The 20,575-nt window shown below is 51.6% G+C and overlaps 1 protein-coding gene across 1 annotated transcript; it reads right to left on the reverse strand.

The window, feature by feature from the left end:
- Positions 1 to 969: 969 nt before the first annotated feature.
- Positions 970 to 16,430, reverse strand: LOC100903869 (protein Wnt-8b-like). Its single transcript, XM_029113017.1, has 6 exons — positions 16,354 to 16,430; positions 12,907 to 12,940; positions 6,753 to 6,891; positions 3,990 to 4,112; positions 1,659 to 1,807; positions 970 to 1,532 (listed from the first exon to the last, which is right to left on the reverse strand). The coding sequence occupies exons 1-6, from the start codon at positions 16,428 to 16,430 to the stop codon at positions 1,056 to 1,058; spliced, it is 999 nt and encodes a 332-aa protein (XP_028968850.1). The 3' UTR covers positions 970 to 1,055.
- Positions 16,431 to 20,575: the final 4,145 nt, after the last annotated feature.

Consider the following 20,575-nt stretch of genomic DNA (forward strand, 5'->3'; position numbering starts at 1 on the left):
GCGTGATGCAAATGTGTGTCTGCGTCTATGTATTTCATTCTTCAATCTTTGCGAATGGTTTGGAAGAATTCGGAACTCTAAAATATTTACAAGATTGAAATCTCTCATAGTCCTCTCGAGCTCTCGACCCTTAGGATTTATATCTAAGCATATAAGATTTGTACTCTCACTAGAAGGGGCTTCGGCAGTTAGCTGTTAAGTTTTTCAAGTCCGTGTGATGTATGATGCCGAAGTCTTTCGCATGTACAAATCGCATATGTCTGTGATTCGATCAATCGCAACGAAGCACGATGGAGGCGTGCAGGAAGAGCACGGTCATCGCTCAGGGATCCGAGAGGGAGTTCTCGCTCGAGGCAGCTGACCATGAGCTCAGCAGCGGTACTCTCCTCGGCCGCCGAAGACAGTGATCTACCGTAAGTCACGCTCGACAGATTTATTCCAACGCTTCACTATAGTAACAATAAATACACGTAACTATCATGTATTTACACAAGGCGAGCCTCGTGACGCAAGAGCTGATTCGCACCGTCCGAGCATTCTTTTTCGATCCTGAGGTCTTGGAATTGCTCTCCGAACGCTAGAAACTATCTCTCGTATTTTGTAAATCCTATCTTACAGATCGTCCCATCTCCACTGGAGTGGCGAGCGGACACACGCGAGCTCAACGACTGATTCCCGAGCTCGATTTCGCCAGTTTCGTGAACAACACAGCCCGAAATCATGATGATCTGTCGATGGAACAGTCATCAGCGTATCTCGCCGAAAGGTTGCCCGTAGCGATTTGAGGAGCGCTGTCCCAAATCGGAAGCTTCTTCGAACACCCGGCGTTTTTTTTCGGCGAGCTCCGGGAACTCTCCGCTTCCGAAGTCGGAAATGACGCCCGGGGCGCTCGCCCCTCCCCTAGTTTCGCCGCTGGATACGGCGATCGGTTTCGATGGCGATGACGACGACGACGATGGTGTTCTCGGAAACGTTACGTTAATGAACATGAAAATTTCGATGGCGATGAAGGTGAATACAAGGATGACCGTGAGCTTTCACGTATCACGATCGCGTCAGTCGCAGAAGGTGCGTGTCACCTCGGTGACGCATGTCTGACACTCGACTCTACAGCACCAGATGAACCGACACTTGCACGATGTACTCTGCGTCGTGTTCTCCGTTCGGATCTTGAGACCACAGTCGTGGCATAGCCGCTTACAACTCTCGGCTTCGCTTCGGGTCACGCCCACACCGGATCGCAGTGAGCATTCACGGCCCAGCGTGCCAACGGTACCCGCTGTGAGATTGGCGTTGCAGTAGTTGATCGAATCGTACGAGTAGATGAGTTCGTGTTTTCTGAAAGGAAGATCCTTCCGTTCCGAATTGAGGGATCCTCCGTTATAGTCGAGCCTCTTTGCGTTCTCGAAAGCCCTTCGGAGTCTTTTGCCAATCGTCTGCATGTCGGAGAGCCGCATCCAACACGTCGTCACGGCGCAAGAACCAGAAACGCCGTGACATTTGCACATCTTTCGCATTGTTTTCTTGACCGCCTGTAAACGGAAGGGGTTTTAGAGTTCTGTCGATAGATCGAATCGATTTGATCTCCGTGACCGTAGATAAATGTGTCAGGAACCTTCCTCGCCGCCCCCGATGACCTGAGAGAATCGACCACTCACCCGACGTCCGACTCTGTTGTTGTGCAGATTAACTAGTCCTGTGTCGGTTCGCGGTTCATTGCTGTCCAAAAACTCCTTGGCGGTGTGCTCTCCGAATTTGACGTTGTCCGAACAGCCTCCCCATGTCCATTGTTTATCTATTAAGAAAGCTTTAAAATTTATTACTATTTCAGTCATTTTCTCAGACGGTACGCGCTCTACCTAATGGCGCCTGTAACGCGTGAGAATGTCGTCGCTCGGCATAATGACAGCGACTGCGGTCGCGATAAGAGCAACATGATTACCGACTTATGCTCATAAGATGGAGAGAGGGTTCTCAAGCGAACAAATAACAGAAAAGACTTCTCGCCTTCACCGGTGATGCGCTGAGCATTTGAAAACGGAAAAAAAAGTTCAAATTGCCGTCGGCTCTCCGGTCGCTCGATGAAGACGTAGCCGAGCATTCTGCTATGTTGTTTGAGTAATGGTCTGGAGCTGAGGTGTCGGCCCATCCCATTCCATCTTTTGGTTTGGTTGTTGCTTCTTCGCTGAAGACCACCGCCATCGACAAGAAAGTAACTTCACTCGCTGAGCCCCACCGATCCCAAGCAATGTTTTAAATGTTCAGTGACCGCGTCAGCGTTTCTTTTTCATTCGATCCTCCGCTCGGTGCGGGCCGTATGGATTTCGGATCTTGGTTTTCGCGTGCAACGGATCTCCGATTACCGCGTATGCATGGCCGCGAAAACGACGGGCTTGCAACGGAGCTTCACGTCGAAAGTAGCGGAGGATCGAGTGACTCTATCAGAACGGAGCACCGATAAGACGCGGATGCGTCGATCGCCAGACGGACGGACGGACGCCCAAGCGGAGGTGGAAATCACACATCCGTACCGTCGAGCCCCGGTGCAGAAGCGGCTCGGCTGCGATTTAGGCGCCTCCTCCGAATCCGGTTGAGTCGGGCAGCGAAGCTGCGCAAGATTATGCCGGGCGATAGATAGCTATCTGTGGAGCAACAGTCACACAGGATTCCCCATAAGACCACGATTGAGCGCGGATTTCTTCAGGGAGACATCGGCACGGAGCCGTGCGCCATCCGACTCAATCGAGGAGCAACAGCGACGGCTCGAGTGGCAGCCGAGGCGGCCGTGGAGCCGTGTGCGTAATGTGGACCAGCCTCAGGGAGAAACTCGCGTCAACCGAACGAACGAACGAGCAAATTCGTTCATATCTTCGCCTGTATCTGCTATTTAAGGCTGTCAGTCATCCTACGAGATCTTACGTCACCAATTCGGCCTCCGGGGTCTATCTGTTGCCTATTGCTCGTATTTCTAAGACGCCAAGAAGCGTCTCTTCCGTCACAATAGTTCTTTGTTTTACTCTTCTTTTTTCTCTCGACGCCGATTCCCTTCGATGGCATTTCTATTACTAGCAAGCAGAAAAACTGTGAGAAGAAGGCAACCTTTACCCGCGCCGGCCAGAATACACACCCCTTGAATACACAACACCACCACAAACCACCAACAGCACCACAACGACAAGCTGAGATTGCGTAGCCGTGTTGTAAATACGACAACTGACTGCTTCTCAGACGAACAGCCGGTAAAGCACTGCGGCCTAGAGTAGAAGATAGCCGGCCGACATTCTGCAAACGACGGCAGAATTTCTTCTTTACCATCTTCGGGAAAATGCTTGTCCGGGGCCGAATCCACGGAATGCAAGGCGGCGAGATTTCGTCTCTGTTCTCTCTGCTCCGTAGTGCTCCCGGAAAGACAAAGTCCATCGTCCGCGTCTCCAGTGGTCTAAGCCATTCGAGCGGAACCGGCAGGATCGATAATGTTAAAACCTTCGGTTTCGGAAACTCTAGAATAGATTTCTGCGCTCATTTCGGAATGCGACTGAACCCTCAAGCATTCTACGGAGGTGTGAAGGAACAGTACCGGGCACTCAAACGATATTTTATCTAATCACAGAACATCAGACATTACGACAGTAATTACTGAGAGGCGCCCCTTGGGCCGGCTGCGAGGACCTCAGACCACCCAGAGCATCAACGTGTATGGGGTTTTCTTTCCCTCTTTCATCCTCACTTCGTGGCTTAGTTCGCCGCTTGAACAAGCAAACGAGTGAGCGACCGAATGACGGACCGACCGCTAATCGAGTCATTTACCAGAGAAGCTGCAAATCGCTTTCAGGCATGATCTAGTTCAGCTGTTCACATTGTCGTCCCCCTTCTTGTCATTCGACGGGACGGGCCCGTCGAGTGGATAGCGAGTCGACTGAACGCAGTTCGGAGCTTGACAAACTCAACGTAAACAGTTCCAATGAGTAGATTGATAAGAGTATGCTTACCGTTGGACGCTTTTTTCGATTGGTCGCATCCACAATCGAAGTGACCCAATGAGCAGTTTTTCGTCAGAGTATACATGATCCCTGCGCTGATGATAGCGTGGACGAAAGCCTTCTCTCGCGTGGCTGAAAGGATCGAAGTGGCGACTGCTTACAAGTCATGCTTTATGATAATTTTTCATGCAGACTTCAATATGCATATTTTATAATTCTATGCAAAAGGTCGTTGATCGAAAAAGCAAAGGGATCCCAGCGGTGGAGCTCATCAGCTGCAGAGATCCGCTCGGCATGAGCACCCGACCGACTCGGCGCAAGCAAGGAGAGCACGAACAAACTAGAGACACAAGGAAGCAGAGAATCTCGGGGACATCTTAAGTTTATCTGTTATCTTTCGATCTAATGGGCCGTAATACGGTCTTTGGCGTGCGGCAGTGAGTGGCGGCGTTCACTTAGTTATTCTTCTTCTAGTGCTTAAGCTTTTTCTTGTTGTTTTGTGGTTGTAGTGGTGGTGAGGTGTTCTTCAAAGGAAAGAAAACGAGAGAAAGGAGAGAAAGCGGCCGCAGTGACTCCCGACGTTGCTGCGTCTGGGACGGCATTAGGAGCAGGCGCGCACGAGACGCGAAAGAAGTACTCAAATGTCAGGTCGTCGTGGTGTGTGTTTGTGGATACCTGAGCTCTCTTTTATTCGTCTCTATCTTTCTAATGGAAGATAACCTTATTAGCCAGAATCATGAAGCCGCGCACGTCAGGCTTCAGAAGATCTTCAACGTTTGCCCGTCTGCCTCTCGCTCGCTCGCTTGCTCACTTCGTCTCTGCCTCCTGTTGTAACGTCGAACCAGTCCTCGTTGTTGTTTCTATCGCTGCAACAACCAGTCGTCCAACAGCACGCAGGAGAATACTACTCGAGAGCAGAGAAATACGAAGAAAAAACGAGGAGACAGAACGAAAAAGAAGAACGCTGGGGGAGATGTTAATCAATTACGGTGACGTTATCGCTTTTTATCAACAAATATTGAACAAGCGGCAAGCCGCGTGGGAGAAGAGGCGCCTGAACTCAAGAGTCAAAATAAACATTCTTCGACAATGATCGTTCGGCCACCGCATCTCACCGAAACGTCAATCTCCGGCTCGCGCACGCTCCCTTCGGCTATACAATGATTGTCGATCATCTGATCGATCATTCCTTGTATTCATCCTTCCATCCATCTGTCAATCAATGTTACAGTCGATTCGCCTACGGCCATCAATCAAGTATTAATTGTGCACTCCTCTAACGGTGCTCGTCGTGCTGCCGATTTTCGTGAGTGATCCTTGAATTCTGTCGTGGCTTGTGAATGAACTTGAGAGAAGTTCGATCCCGTTGTCGGATGCGCGGCTATCATATCGTTGGATTGCGAGTTTGCTCAATACCAGTGAAGTGGAGGAGCCTCTTGACTCTCTTGCTATGTTTTCAGCCTCGGTGGGACCGACTCGATGGTGTATTACGTACGGCACTAATTGAAGAGCGATGCGATGAAGTTGTTGTTGTTGGGGCCTCCATCCGCCCCGTCGCGAGGTATGGCCACTAATATCATTACAGAGTGAACTAAACTGAAGTTCGACGTCCAGTAGGTGATCTATTTTGAGCCGGGTGGGCTAAGCTTCACCGTCGGTCGACCCCCTACGCTCGGCCAGAACGGAAAATAAAACATCTTTCGGCGTAGTGCGCCAGCTTCGCACAGTAAGTGTGCATTTCATCGACTTCGACCCTCTCCCGCCGCCGTCTAGGAAACCGTGGCTCGCGAGTACGCGGACCCCAGAAACCAGGCGAGACCCCAGTGACTCAGTTCACCTGAGATGATCCTCTGCGGCGGGGCGCGTATGCAGTACCGAGCTAGAAGGCTTGAATTCTTCCCCCGACAGTGAGAAATTCCGTCAGGAGCAGGTCCGGAGGCCGGAGTACAGCGCTGCATGATAGGTACAGTTCAGAAGCCGCTATGAGCGACGAAGAGCGACAAAGAAGAAGCCGATGGCTTTCTGTCCAAATCCGGTACAGGTCCTTGAAAGCACGGAGGAAGAGGCGCTCCTCCGCCATAAATAGAGATGTGTCATCGTCATGAGCGGCCTGTGAACATCGCCATCCGAAACCCCACGTATCGAATCAGTGAGCTACCAGTCACCGGAGCTTCTGCCGTACAGCCTCGATGAACGAGCCTTTGTTCGATGGGAGTTCGACGCTCCACGCAATCAGAGGAAAACGCTGCTATCGGGAACGACTCGAAGGCCGGTATAAATATCCCGCCACGCGGATTGCGCACGCGGTGCGGGCCATTATTTGTACGGTGTAACTTATGATAGCGACTTCTTGATGATGAGAGTGTCGCGGCCCGATTCTGCTTTATAATTGAAAATCAAATTCTCCCCACGTCGTTGAGATCGCTCACTTCAGCGAAGTGGAACATCTACTTCGCTGTTTTGACGTCGAGAATTTTATTGAGTAGAGAGCGAGAGAGAAGGAGCGGGCAGACGAGGACGATCGAAAGATAAAGCCAAAGAAGAAGGAGAAGAAGAAATCGAAGACGCCTGCCTATTTACGATGATGAAGATCACGACGACGAGCGAGCGAGCGCCCGATTAGGTAATTGGCCTGGCGTGCTTTTCGTGTCTGTCATAAGGAGATCAAGAGCCAAGCTCCCGGATAAACTCCCTCGCATTCACAGCTCGGAAGCAGCAGGCGCCGGGGCTCTTGAAGTGAAATGCCAAGCTTCCTTCATTATTTTAACTCACCAGGTTGAGAAGCGGGATTGTGGAAGACTGAGAATGCGTCTTTCGGACAGTTCCACGGATCCCATTTGAACTGTGATTGGCATTCTTCCATGCCGTGCTGAACTCCGGCTGCAACGGAATTCGCCAAGGCCAAGTTGCCCTGAAATCGGAAAGGAGAGAATCTGTAGTCGCAGTTGAGAACGGCTCCGATTGATTGACCAGAGGAAACACCCTGCATGTGACACCCTGATCGAATTCCGTCGGATCCTCATTTTAAGGATTACAGGACCAGGTCTCGAATGTCGTAGCTCTCTCGCCGGAGCTTGGGGACGGCCAAGCGTCTAATGAAGACTCGCCGTATGTCCCTTGTTGGTTCCTCAAACTATCCGCTCGTTCACTCGATGTAGAAAAGGTTAGACGCTCGATCGAGTTGATTCGGCTTGGCTATGTGCTTGGATGCACAAGAATGTCTCCTTCTGACGGATCGAACTATTGGCTGGCCGGTCGGTCGGTCGGTCGGTCGGTCGGTCGGTCTGTCTGTCTGTCTGTCTGTCTGTCTGTCTGTCTGTCTGTCTGTCGGTCGTCGCTCCAGACCGCTTGCTAGCTCGCCCGCTCGCTCGTCCGTCCGTCAGTCACCTCAGTCAAGAATGAGCGCTTACTAGATTAACTGAGATTAGAGATTCAAGCGGGAGAGAAGTGAAGGACTCTATCAGCTTGGCATCCGAGCGAGTGAGCAGGCAGGCAGGCAAACAAGCGGCCGTTTCGCGTCCATCGGCCGAGCATGAGAATCAACGCGCAACTCGATCTGTACGGAAGAGCGAGCGGCGAATGCAATCGAGCGACGACTGAAAATCGGATCTAAGGCTTCGGAAAGCAGATTTCCTCGATTCGCTCCGAGTCCGGCCTCGCAACCAGTGAACTCGCGTTTGGCTTTCTTTTTGGCTGGGGCCAAGAAACAGGCGAAGGGCGCCAAGCGCTCGAGGAGGATCTTGCCGTCGATTCGAGCGCCGAGCATTTTGCGTCCGTTCGAGGGCGACATAACTCACGGCGATATAATCTCCGGCGTTGGCGTTCTCGCTCCTTCTTCTTGTGTTTCACGTTGTTCGAAGGTACATACAATACCTCTAGTTCCCATCCGATCCAATTTAATCGCATCCCTTCTCCTCCGCTCATTCGCTACGTATTCGAGCAGAAGACAGAAGCAGACACTCTCTGCGTTTTCACTCTACCATTGCCGATTCAGAGTCGAGCAGGTCGTATTGTCTCCGGTGGGAACGAACGAATTCGGCTGGTATCAATCTCACGATCTTCATGTCGTTCGTTCGCTCGCTCGCTATGGGATAATTCCCTCGCGTAAGCCGACCGCATTACTGATTTCTATACATGTTTTCTTTTTGTCTTTCCTCCTTCTCTTTCGAGCTCCGACGATATCGGTTCGCTGGCGAGTCACAAGGGCGGCAGCCTTCGTCCGTTCGACCCGAGGGAAATCGTCGCGGATAGAGCATCGAACCAGACAAGGAGCTCTCTCGAGGAAAGGTCACTCGTTCACTTCACAATTCCATCAGATCTGGATTCGTCCGATGCTAATGAGCATGATCACCGCCACGTCATCAACGTCACCACGCCTTATCGGTTCGGATCGGCGAACACGCTGCGTGATGTATGGCTGCGACTAGCTGTGCTTCTGCTACTTCAGTGTGAGCTGCGGCTTCTGCTGCTACTGCTGCTGCTTCTGCCGACGGTGCACCTCAGCAGCGCCGGAACGAGCCGCTACGTACAAATGATCACGGCGATCATATCGCTCGATAAGGGAGCATCGAGAAGATATTTGTGGCGCTAGCGCTGCTGTTGTCGTCGGAGACAAACTACCGCGTTGCGAAGTCGAGCTTCGGAGCGAAAGACGTCCAGAGCGACTTTCAGACATAACCGCTAAACCTGTACTCGACAGATGAGTGGAAACTCAACCCATCGATCTCGTAGAAGGCGATCCATCTGTCAGAGGAGGCTTCGTGTAGGTAAGCGTAAAGACGAGAGGAATCCGATCCGATGCATGCCAGTAAATCCGCGATCACGTGTCGGCTACGCTAAATTGGTCTGTGAGAGAGATCAAACACAGCGTTTTTGGGGATTCCATTCAGTGAATGAAGTCGCATGTCTTTTCGTACCGGCCTGAATCACGGACACTCCAACCACTCCGGCTCGCCTTTTCGGCTCGAGGGCACTTGTTTTTCAACAACTTAAGGAGAGAGGACATCGAGCCTCTCGAGCCCAACGAATGAGATCACCCCCATCACCACGATCATCGTCATGTCACCCGTGCGAGCAAGCAGCTCGCTGGAGGGTCGGCTTAGTCAGAGGGCCGACGAGCGAGAGGACGACCTCCGGGTTATCCTCCGAAGGTGGCGTTCAAGGCCAATAAAGATGTTGATTACTGATTGCTTTATTACTTTAGAATATTCGAAAGAACAAATATTCCTCCCTACTCGAGTTTGACTCGTTATCTCTATCATCCTGTCTGTCGTCTAAACGAATCGAGGAACGAGAAGACGAAGACAAGAACCGAAGACACTGGGAGGGCTGCATGAGGATGACCGAAACGAGAGATCGCTCGAGAGAAGTGCTCATCCGCCCTGAATCGAGGCAAACTAGGAAATCATCGGATGAACAGCAAATTGTAATTCCCATGGATAGAGCTGAATTGGCACCAAGTGTTCTTCCGGCGTCTTGCTCCATGTTTTCAGAGATCGATTTGAGAATCCTCCGTGATGATTAATCCGAATGTCCAACAGGGAAGGCGACATTCCTTGTTTTGACTTGATCCGGCTTCGAGCGACGAGTCCGAGACAGAATGCATTGACGAGCAGAGGATTCGAATCATAATTCGATACGAACGTGTGTATGTTTGGAGTCATATATCGAGTCGTTCGCGATTGGAAGCGCCTGTTTTAAGCCATAAATTGACCGCTGGTCGATGCAAACGGATTTTTTCGTCGTAAATATGACAGACGAAGCGACTGAGCGTTGTATTTGAGCGGGGCTCGGAAGCTTCGAGCGAAAGTTTTCCTATGGGTTGACAACGTCAACGTCGGAAGGAGTCGCTCGTCATAAACTCCCAGAGTTGACAAGCTTGGCAGAAACGAGTGACTAATCGCTCCAGTCGGAGCAAGCCGGTTAGCGGCCTCGCTCTCTAAAAGCCAATGAACATCAAGTAGTCCTCAGGCGACTCTCGAGCGACGATCTCGACTACGATTGAGGACTTCTCCAGAAATTTTCCGGTCGGATCATGAAGAGGTTGCGGAACGGTAGCATTTGCCGCATCCGATCAACAAAGATGAGATCAACGGCATGCGAGAGTCGCCATTCGTAACTTCGGATCCTATCCCGGAAAAGTGTAATCGGATCAGACTGAGCGCAGGGCTATTATGAGACGGTGAGGTGCTGAATGATGAAGTAGAGAGCCGAGTCGAGCTTTGTTGTTATCATCGTTAGCTTAGTGAAGCCGCTGCGCTATCGAGTGCTCTCTCCCTCTCTCGGCCAACTAACCGGGCAGTCCGCCGGTCGGCTTGCTTGTTCGGAATGAGATTCCCGCAGAGTTTCGAATCTAGTGGCCTCTCGATGACAGTTGCGGTAGCTCGTCGTCATGTCACCTTCATTCTTAGCTTCGATGTGGCGAGCGAGCGAGTGAGCCACCCTGCCTTCTTTACATGCTCTCTCACTCGCTCCTCGAGTTTCTTTTCTACTGTCCTCTGGTTGCTCACTGTTGTATGCACGTCCGTTCGTCTGTCGCTCCGTGTCTTAGGAGTTCGCGCCTTCCTGCCTGCCTGCTGCAGGTAGACGAGCATGCTCACTCACGCACTCGCTCCCAGCCTTCGTGAAGGCTCATTAGAGGCTTTTCAGCGTTCGACTATTTTGTTCGCGATAGTCTGTCTCGCTGACTCGAGTGTTGTGCCGTGTGTTCTCTGCGTAGGTTTCCTCTTTTCTCCTCACTGGTTGAGCTCCGGTGGCCGGTGGCGCTTCTAGGTGGCCTTCACCGGAATCTGTATTGGGCACTTCGTCAGCAAGTCAATGACTTCGTCAAAAGCGGCAGCAGTCCGGGCCGCTCTCGTTCTGCATGCTCCAATCCGTCATCAAGCGCTTCAGCAGTCCACGCGATTTCTTTGCCCGATGGCTCTAGCCAGGCTGGAGCATCTCGAGAGTGGTGGAAGGACTGGAGATATGGCATCGGATATCAAGGACCGCCTCTACAAACACGCAGTCATTATCCCACGTCGGGGTGAACAGCTAAGGAGCAAACTCCACTCCCCGAAACTTCTCGACTCCGAGCACCCGGAGCCTCTCCAGATAGGTCGATCGGACCGTCGTGCTCGAGAGCCTCTTGTCACTGGTAGTTCGACGAGAAATTCCGTCGTGCACGATACAGGTCGATACTGCTCCCTCCGGAGTAGAGCAACGTACGGTCGGTGAAAACCAATGATATAGGTCGGCTGCGGTGGCGACGGTGCATGAGCCGACGCAGCGTTCTTCTCCGTGGGATCCTCGTCTTCCGTCCCGTCTAACTTTACTCCGTAATGGTCTCCCGTGGTTGTAATGCTGCTCTAAATCCACACTCGTTGACAAGTATCCCGTCGAGCCCAAGCGGCAATGCCCGAACGATGATGACGACGCCGGCGGCGGGCGGCAGTCGCTAAAGCGTCTATCTCGATGCTGGTGGCGGAAGAGCGACGGCGGGATCCGAATCAGTGGAGTGCACGAGCCTTCGAGGATCGCATGTACCCATGAAGGATCGAATCCCGAATGGAGTCATCCTTCTGGGCGGAAAACCCAGAGAAGGTAGAAGAGAGCAAGACTCAAAACCCATCCTCCAGGGATTGTGAATCTCGCCCCATAGGAACCACTCTTCCCGAAAAGGACTTTGTTGATGCCCGCATCTAGTTCCCATCTTCCCGAACCTATCTTCTCGTACGGAGAGCCGCGGCAGGCTCTCACTTTGCTCGCCATGATTTGACTCTCTCGCCTAAGTCGGCCATCATGTAGTTCGCTCGCTCGGTTGCTTCCACGCTCTCCTCCGCTCGCTCGGTAATCGTGAGGCGGAGACTTTGAAGCCGCTGGCCAAGGGACGAGAAAACGACCAGAAAGCGCTGATGATTCAATATAGCTTCTTGTCAGGGTGGTCTGTCTCAGGCGCAGCCAGCCCAGCATCAGTGGGAAGGAACACCAATTGCGGATTCGCTACACAATCGCGACCCTCGGCTTCCCCGCCACGACCGCGACAAGGACCACGAACATGACCAACACGAACACCACCTTCATCGCCGCTGCCGCCGCCGTCGTCGTCGGTAGGGAGTGCGACAAAGACCGAGTGGAGGAGAGCGACGACAGGCGAGACAAAAATCCAAAACCCGAGTAGAGTTCTCAAGACGAAGGAACTCAATAAGTCCGATAAAGCGCAGGAACATGATGAAGCAATTTGTCTATAAACGAGTGACGGATCGATATCTCATGAGGAGCGGCTTGATTCGTCGGCGGCATCGCCCGACCGGGCCGCCGACCGACCGAGCGACGGACTGACCCATCAATCAATCTATCTATCGACACCTTATGGAGGGCACTCAGATTATTCGCCGCTAATCACCATGAGCGAACAAAGCAGCGCCGAAACCTCGCGACTCAAATCAATACCGTCTGTATGCTCCGGAATTCCCTTCTCTCATGCGGACAACAAGACGATCCGGGAAAGAGCCGAGAAAACTCTCTTCTACCGAATTCTCGGTTTGTTCTTGACGTGTCTACATGCTTCACTCCTATCTGAGATGCATTCAAATTTTTTCAGTGTCCCACTGCTTCGACTGTTGAATATTGATCCAACGGTTCATGCTCGTCTATCCGCAACTCGACCTCTGAATGGAGCACGCTGTCAGCGACGGCAGGAGAATGCATTCTTCGAGTGGATAACAATCGCTCAACATATCCTGTTTGATAAGCTTAGAGGGTCGCGTAAGCGGCCGCAACAACGGCTCGAAACTTCACCCAGATTATCGAGACAAGGCACTTCGAGGAAAGATGGCTTCGCGGCCGCGGCGGTGTGTAGAAGCTAATTTGAACACCGAGCTCTTCCGTCATCATTCTCACACAGATACGTCCGTTGTCGAAGAACCCAGGTCCGCAGTACACTCACCTTCGTCATCGATAGGATCTGATTCGAGAATGACCTGCAAGCAGAACAAAATGAATTATTTTGGGATAATTCAGATTTTCACCAAACGTCGAGGAAGCGATCCCGAATTCGGGACGGCGAGCTCTGCGAGCGATTGCGAATCGAATGTCATCGAAAAGTCAGCTTCGAGAAAAACTCCGAGCTCAGACATCATCGTCCGTTCGAAGTAACCAAGTGACAAAATGAGTGACGAGGAAAAAAGAGGCGTTAAGAATGGTGAATTGGCTGCCGTTTCTGCTGGTGCCGCCGGGGATGACTATGCTAAAGAATAAAGGACCTCACACCCCGTCGGTCTCTTTGGGGTCATCGTCGGCTGCCGTCGCCGCCGCCGCCGCACCGCCACCATCGCGGCAGCCGCTGCTCGGCTGGGGAGTCCAAACCGTACAAAAGGAGGAGAAGAAATAAGAAGAAGAAGAAGCAATTTGGATAATGGCTTCGGTTGGTCGGAAGAAAAGAAGAAGCTCCGAAGTCCGTAAAGGCGATCGAAAAGGCGTCGATGATGAAGACACTTTCACTCGCCCGCTCACTCGTTCCATCGTTCCTTCGCTCGCTCAAACACACGGACGTACATGCGTGAGCGGACTCGCGCGCAGACAGCGCGAATCCGAAGACCCGAGAAAGAAGGAGACGAGAGGAAAATGAAGAATTCGGCGTGAAGTCGATACGAGGCAGGCGTCCTGCAGGAGCTCAACGTGAACGGAGCTGACCATCGCTTCATTTGATTCGGTTAGGATGAATTTTCAGCGAGCGAGATCGACTGCGAACTCCGGAGACCACCGAGGTAATCGCTCAATCTCCTCCATCGGGAGAGCTCGCGGCTCATCTCTCGCACCGCGGTCCAGGATCTTCCAGATCCAAGTGATCGACGCAGGGAAGGTCTGCGTCCGGAAGAAACGCGTGAGTGGTCATCATCGTATACCTCCGTGAGTAGATCTCTCAATCCTGTACGGAAAATGAGTGGGTCGACCTCGCACCATGTGTGCGCCTCGTATGACCTGAGTCTCTCGCTCACTCAGAGCGGTACGCCGCGGGACTGTTTCGGGGGAACTAATCAGCACTCTGTGTGAAGATGAAGGGTTCCGAACGCGGTCGGAAGTTTAGATCTTTGTGGGATTCATGGTTTCCAGATGTTGCAGTACTCGAATCCCATTGATTCTAGCGTCTGCATCGTCGTCGCCGTCTCTTCAAACGATCGAGGAAGTCTCTTGAAAGGGAGCGCCGACAAACTCCATTTACTGTTGCAAAATCGACAGAGGACGTAGCTCGTCCCCGCGGGAATCGATATCACATGTCGACCGTGGATCATGCTCCTCACGAGATGAAATTCGGGCATCGGTCCGTGCTGAATTCTGAAGCCGAATGTGTTTGTGACATCAATGTTATAATTCTGTCCATTTTCTGCCTCTCTTTCGGCTCCATGTGTCACAAGCAGGCGTGAGGTGCTTTCGAAGGCGTTTTCGAAAGTGTTGGGGGTGGCTTCGAGTTCGAAGATCGCAGGATTGTCTATTGGCTGGCAACCTACCGGGTCGCTCGGTTGGTTGGTCGGCCATTCGACGGGCTGCTCGGGTGGCCCCGACAACAGCAGAAAAACAGCCGGATTGGATTTTCACGGCTGCGTCCTCCTTCTTCTTTCGTTCTTACAGGCACGTTATTACGCGAGGGACGGCCACTCATAATGAAAGTCTATGGGTGGTCTCGAAGAATGCGGACAGCGGACGCGTGAACTTTTCAAGAACACTAAAGAGGATTCAACTCTCCGTCATAGCGATCGGGTCGAAGTCGAATCTCGCAACGCTTGCACAAGTGTCAACTAGCCGTCGCAAAATTCACGGGCGACGCGAGAGGAATTCCGACATAAGGGGAATAATGCGCATCCATGTCAGCGCCGTCGGAGATATCATGGGACATCCACGCGTCTACCGAAATGCAGAGAATTCATCAAGACGTGCGATGGGCGGCGTGGAACTTCGAGCCGGAATGACTTGTCGCGTGGCTGCTCCGGTTTCAACTAACGCACAGTGAGAGAACCTCTCGGCGTTTCCGACGAAAGGAACCGATTCGAGCACTTTGCTCAGTGGGAGCCGTGGAGAACGTATGACGGGGAGACGGACGGACGGACACACTGACTCGCTCACTGACTGTTTTTACGTCCGAATCGTGTCGTTCGTTGAGTCAGAGCCTCGATTCTGGCAGGAGCGGCGTAATCCTGAACTACGGCGCGCTATGTTGTTCGAATCTGGGAGACAGAACCGTCTGAGTGACGAGCAACCCGTTCACAGCCAAGATAAATGCCACACGGTCTTCTCCCTTCGAAGGGTTCGGCTCAGGAAGACGGTAGACAGCACAAGCCTTCTCAAGTTTACAGAGTTCACGGCATAGGCGACAAAAGAGTGACAGCGAGTCAGAAAACCGGTGAACATCGATGAGTGCGGCATCGTTCCTGATGTATAACGACTCCCGCCTAGATAGAGAGTGAGATTAGCCTTAAGCTCCGAAACGCTGGCTTGGGCGGAAGGGGAGTCGTCTTATTCAGCTGTTGTATCGTGGAATACTGGCAAGGGCATTCCGAAAAGATGATTTCTTGGGATATAATGAGGAGCTGGTCCACCCGTCCCTGTCGTGCATCGCATGCGTGTATATAAACCTCATGTTTCACACGTGTTCATTTGCGATCAGCCGGCGGTTTGCGAAGCACGGAGCGCGTTGAAGAGCGAGTCATTTTTTAGGCCTACTCGCTTTCGTTCTGCTGCCAGATGGAATGTCGCATGTCGTTGATCGACAAAGCTTTCGAACAAATGACTGAGTACGCCGGATACAATCAGCGAGGGAATGAAAAAGAGACGAAACACCGCTTCGAAACGGCTCCGATTTGGGAAATCGAAGGAGCCGAGCAGAGCCTCTCATTGATTTTGTCAAACTGTGCTCATTGTCTCCTGGCATCGTGAAGAATTCGATGCTCAAGAGGAGCGGTAGATGAACGAAAAAACAAAAACTTCTGAACGACGCAGGAACCGATCAGACCACGCTCTTCCCTCACTTCAGAATAATTTCAATCGTGGAGCAGCGCGAATCACGGACTCGACAAGGTATGGCATGTCACGCTCGTTGCGGACCGACCTTGATTACAGAGAGCTCCCCATTGAACGTTTCTGTCTTCCCGAGTTTCTGGCATCCGGCGCTGCACAGTCCATGTCTCAGAGTCGGGACTCCGATGCAAAGCGACATCGACGTCACCCGAGGGAGATATAGTCGTTTTCTTATCCATCATTCCCTTGCGGTATTCCGTCTATGACTGTTTATCGACGGCTTGCTTTTCGACTGTAGGCCGGCGTGGGGTCCGGGAGTCGGATCATAATCAGAGGGGGGTTTATCAGTAGGGGGAGAAGGGAGTCGATATCCTTTACTCACCACGCCATTGTGTTGTTTAGGGCGAAGATGGTTAGAATCCAGAGAAGAGTAGCCACCAGGTTGCTATGCCAGAGCATCTCCGAGCAGATTTTTTAAAAACGTAAGAGGGAACTTCCGATGAGTCACCCGAGTTAACAGCACACAAACAGCTGGCTCACAATGTCGATTCTTATTCCTCGAAGAACCACAGTGTTTCCCGAATTTTCCTTTCCCTCGTGGATGTTCAACGTCGGTGTCACATTCGAGCGGGAACGTCAAGGAATCGTAACAAGTTGATGGTGAGAGAGCCAGCGCACTGTCATTCGAAGATAACTTTCGAACAAGGTCTCCGAGCGAGAAACTCTCCGATTGTACGTATTTGTCCTGTGTGATGTCGATCGCCAACGACCGTCGTTCGTGTACACCAATGTTGTTGTGTCGGGGAACAATTCTAGCCGTCGAAGAAGTAGTTCTATGGGCCGTCGTCGAGCAAGGGAGGGTCCCTGACGACGAGGCGGTGCCACTCGCCAGAAGGCGGAGCAACTCAAAGATCGGAGAAAACTGAAAGGCCGGTGCTTCAGATCAATCTGGGCAGAAAGAAGAAAGCAAACCGTGCGTAAAAATATGCATATCGAACAAGTCGCGGCTTCCGAAGGCCGTCATTGACAAGTTGTCGACGATCCTTCCAGCGGGCGGTTGGCCGAGGCAAATGACTCACGATATCCGGCAGAGGCCAGCCGATGGTTCTGGAAGCGAACGCCTGCATGCAGAATCCCGTTAAGAGTGGGTAAGCGGCTCGGAATTGCTTCAAAAACGCGAGGTTCTGAGCAGGCGGGTACATAAATTCATCTGCGCCGAGTCAAACGATCAGCAGCGAGATCGAGATGTCTCATGCGCTTTCCTGGGTGCTGTTCAGTCGCTCCGGCCTCCGCCGGGCCCCGAAGTCCGCAGAGTCCGGTCAAGCGAACTCCCGGCGGGAAAGGACCGCTGGAGATCAGTTTCTGCCTGAAGTCCGAAGCCACCTGCCGTGAGGGTCGCCCGAGGAGAATCTGCTTTCAACTCAATCGCATGCGTGAAGGCGTAGTGTGAGGGAGACAGTCCCAGACAGTTTCCCAATCTGTCTGTGTCAGTTACCTGTACGGGATTTGTATCGATTTTTTTATTCTATTTTTTATTTATTTTTAAGCCACGTCTGTGGAACGGAATGTTTCAATCCCAAGGTTGTGTCGCTCAGGATGCCGCCGAGTGAGGAGAGTTGATGGGTTCGATGCCAATATCTAATGACCAATCGATTGAATGAAGGCATACCCCTTGACAACAATTTCAAAGCGTGTCGCGTCATGAGTGATGCTCTCGATCCAACCAACGCGTATCCTCGATCATAGAGGTCATAGACAACAAACTTATCTGTGATTTCAGATCCGGATCGTTCGGACAATTCAGTAGTCAGGAAGTCGTGATCCTTGACACCAGTGAATGTATGTACGTGTTGGACGTCTCGACATTTTTCGTGTAGGGGCTCAGCGAATATCCGATTCCGTTTTATTGCCGCGCTCGCACACAATCACTTTTTGTATGATTATCCGATCAATTATCGATGAACCTCTGATAACGTACATCCTCGATGCCCATGCATGCGCCTCAGACGTCTCATGGAAATCGGAGTAATCCGCGAAGATCCGGAAACACAGCCCTACTTCTGCGCACATTGGTAGATCACTCTGGATTCTATCGTCGCCCACCTGAAGCCACGGCCAGCGAGGTGGCTCAGTGCCATGTGACAAAGGTTGAGGGAGCTACTGAGGGCGAGAATCCTACTGCCGAGCACTGACCTGTTCGTCATCCTTTCGGACGCAGCAAGAAGAGCTCCAGTCTCCCGATATCGAGTTCCAAGCCGGAAAATGAAATAAGAGCGACTTACAGAACAAGAGGGTTATAGTCTCCCGGGCCTGAGAAGCTACGGCAGCTGTTCCCTGAGCTCCGCTCAGACGTGCCGCGATGCTTCTCGGGCTCTCACGCGACGCTCGATATGTTTTCCATGTCATGGGTGTTTCCTGGGATTCCTGCGAGCGCTGCAGACACATAATCCAATTATTCGCGACATTCCCCCATCATGACTCCCTGGGGCGAAATCGAGAGTCCTATCTCTAGTAGGCGCCCTCTTAAATAATACATGATGACTGATGACCCTTGTCGGAGCGATTTCTCCTTCAGGGCAAGTTCGGTACTTCATTATGTTGAGTCTATTGTTCATGTATGACGAAGTTCTCTGCCTATATAAATAAGTCTTCGATAGGATAGAAGATACAGTTGTTATCGGAAAACGAAGCTGAGTTGTACGTGCAGCCCAATCCTCAGAAAAGTAACCCTAATAGGTTATGGGCCCCCGCTTGTGCGCTGCTGGAAAGGAATCGAAAAGAATGGATCTGGCTAAGCACGTGAAGCAACTGTCGAGTGAGGCAGACTGGCCCCTCTGGAAGCGCAAAATGAGGGACATTTTGGATTATCATGAAGGCACGTTGGACGTGCTGGACGGTCTTCTGGTTCGCCCGGGTCCGCTAGCAGAAGATGCGACGCTCGAAGCTCAGAAAGAGCACAAGCAGAAGAGTGACATGTACCGCAAAGCCAACAGCTATGCCAAGACACTCATATCGGCAGTCGCTGCCTGCGTGTACCAGAAGATCATGGACAAGGAATCGGCGAATGATGCGTGGGACGCATTGAAGCTGTTGGTCGAGGCCTTTTCGCAAGACCAACTTTTCAAGATTTGCACCGATTACTTTGCCTTCACCTGGTCGATCGAGGATGACGCGTCGACTCATACCGCAAAGCTCGTGAAATTTCGAGACGGCGCCGGAGCCAAGAAAAGAGGAAGCACTGCCGGTGGGAAGAGAACGGCTGAGGAAGCCTCGCGGCAGATATGATAGACAGCCTCGCTGGAAGAATCAAGAGTCATCTGATCGGAAGCCGAGTTGGTATTGCAAGTTGAGCAGGCATTTTATGCGGGAGGGTCGAAAATGGATCAGCGAAGGAGCGTACAGTGATTCATAGGGAATTGTATTCGTTTTCGTGAAGTTGGGATTTTTTGGGAGCAGGCATCATTTGTTAGTTATATAAATTGTAATATAATGTAATATATATAATACATAGTATAGTAATATATTTTAAATAAAAATAAATATCTAATGAATGTATCTGTATATATAAAAACGTATGTCTGTTTGTCTGTCTGTCCGGGGTACCCTATATAACGGCTGAGCCGATCGTCGTGAAAATTCAGGAGCGTGTTCTGGAGGATCCAGCAGTGCTTATAGGGGGGGGGGAATCAGTTCTCCGATGCGATGAGTACTTCTACCTTGAAAAAATTATTTGAGTGGTCCACCCACGAAAATTCGAAAACTCGGCAAAAAATTGAAAAATCGGAAATTCGCAAAATTCACAAACGCCTGAACCGATCGCCGCGAAAATTCAGGGATGGGTTCTCGGGAGTTGTGGAAAAGCGATGAGGGGGTCGTCGTGCCCGTATGATGAGGATGAGCTCTTTCTTCCTTGGAAATTGAGTACCGGGTTCCTCAGCAGAAATCGTTCGGGAGTTTCCAGAGTTCCCCAGAATTTCGCAGATTTTTTCACATTATCATATAAGTTCAGGATGAGAAGAAGTATGGTCAGTACGAGTACAAACGATAGATCAAAGAAAGCCGGCTGTTCGATTGTCTGATTGAGAACCTAAGATGTCGATCCGACCGCGACACTTGATCATGCCGCGCTTGCCGTTGCTCTTGATTTCATCCTTTAGCTCACCGCATCCGGACACATGCTCATTCCAGTTTTCTATTTGATCCAGTTCGGGACTCTCATGGACGGAAAGCAAATCTATTTGCCATCATCAAGTTTCCGGAGTAAGCACTGAGCGCCGTCGGCACCCCTTTGAAGATGCCTCCTAACTCGTCCCCTTCACGCGGGTCGCCGAAACCTCTTTGAAGATGCCCCCGCTCATGGGATTCGAACCCCTCCTTTCCAAGGACGGCTATATTCCTTCTATTCGAGATCGCAAGTCCTCTTTCCTAATATTCGACCTTTCCCTTAAGTGTTTATCTATCTGCCTTCATCAAGTTTCCGGGGTAAGCACTGCGCGCCGTCGGCACCCCTTTGAAGGTACCTCCGAACCCGTCCCCTTCACGCGGGTCGCCGAAACCTCTTTGAAGATGCCCCCGTTCATGGGATTCGAACCCCTCCTTTCCGC

Source organism: Galendromus occidentalis, unplaced genomic scaffold, assembly GCF_000255335.2.
Source record: "Galendromus occidentalis unplaced genomic scaffold, Mocc_1.1 scf7180000075896, whole genome shotgun sequence".
In the NCBI taxonomy this organism is placed as follows: Eukaryota; Metazoa; Arthropoda; class Arachnida; order Mesostigmata; family Phytoseiidae; genus Galendromus; species Galendromus occidentalis.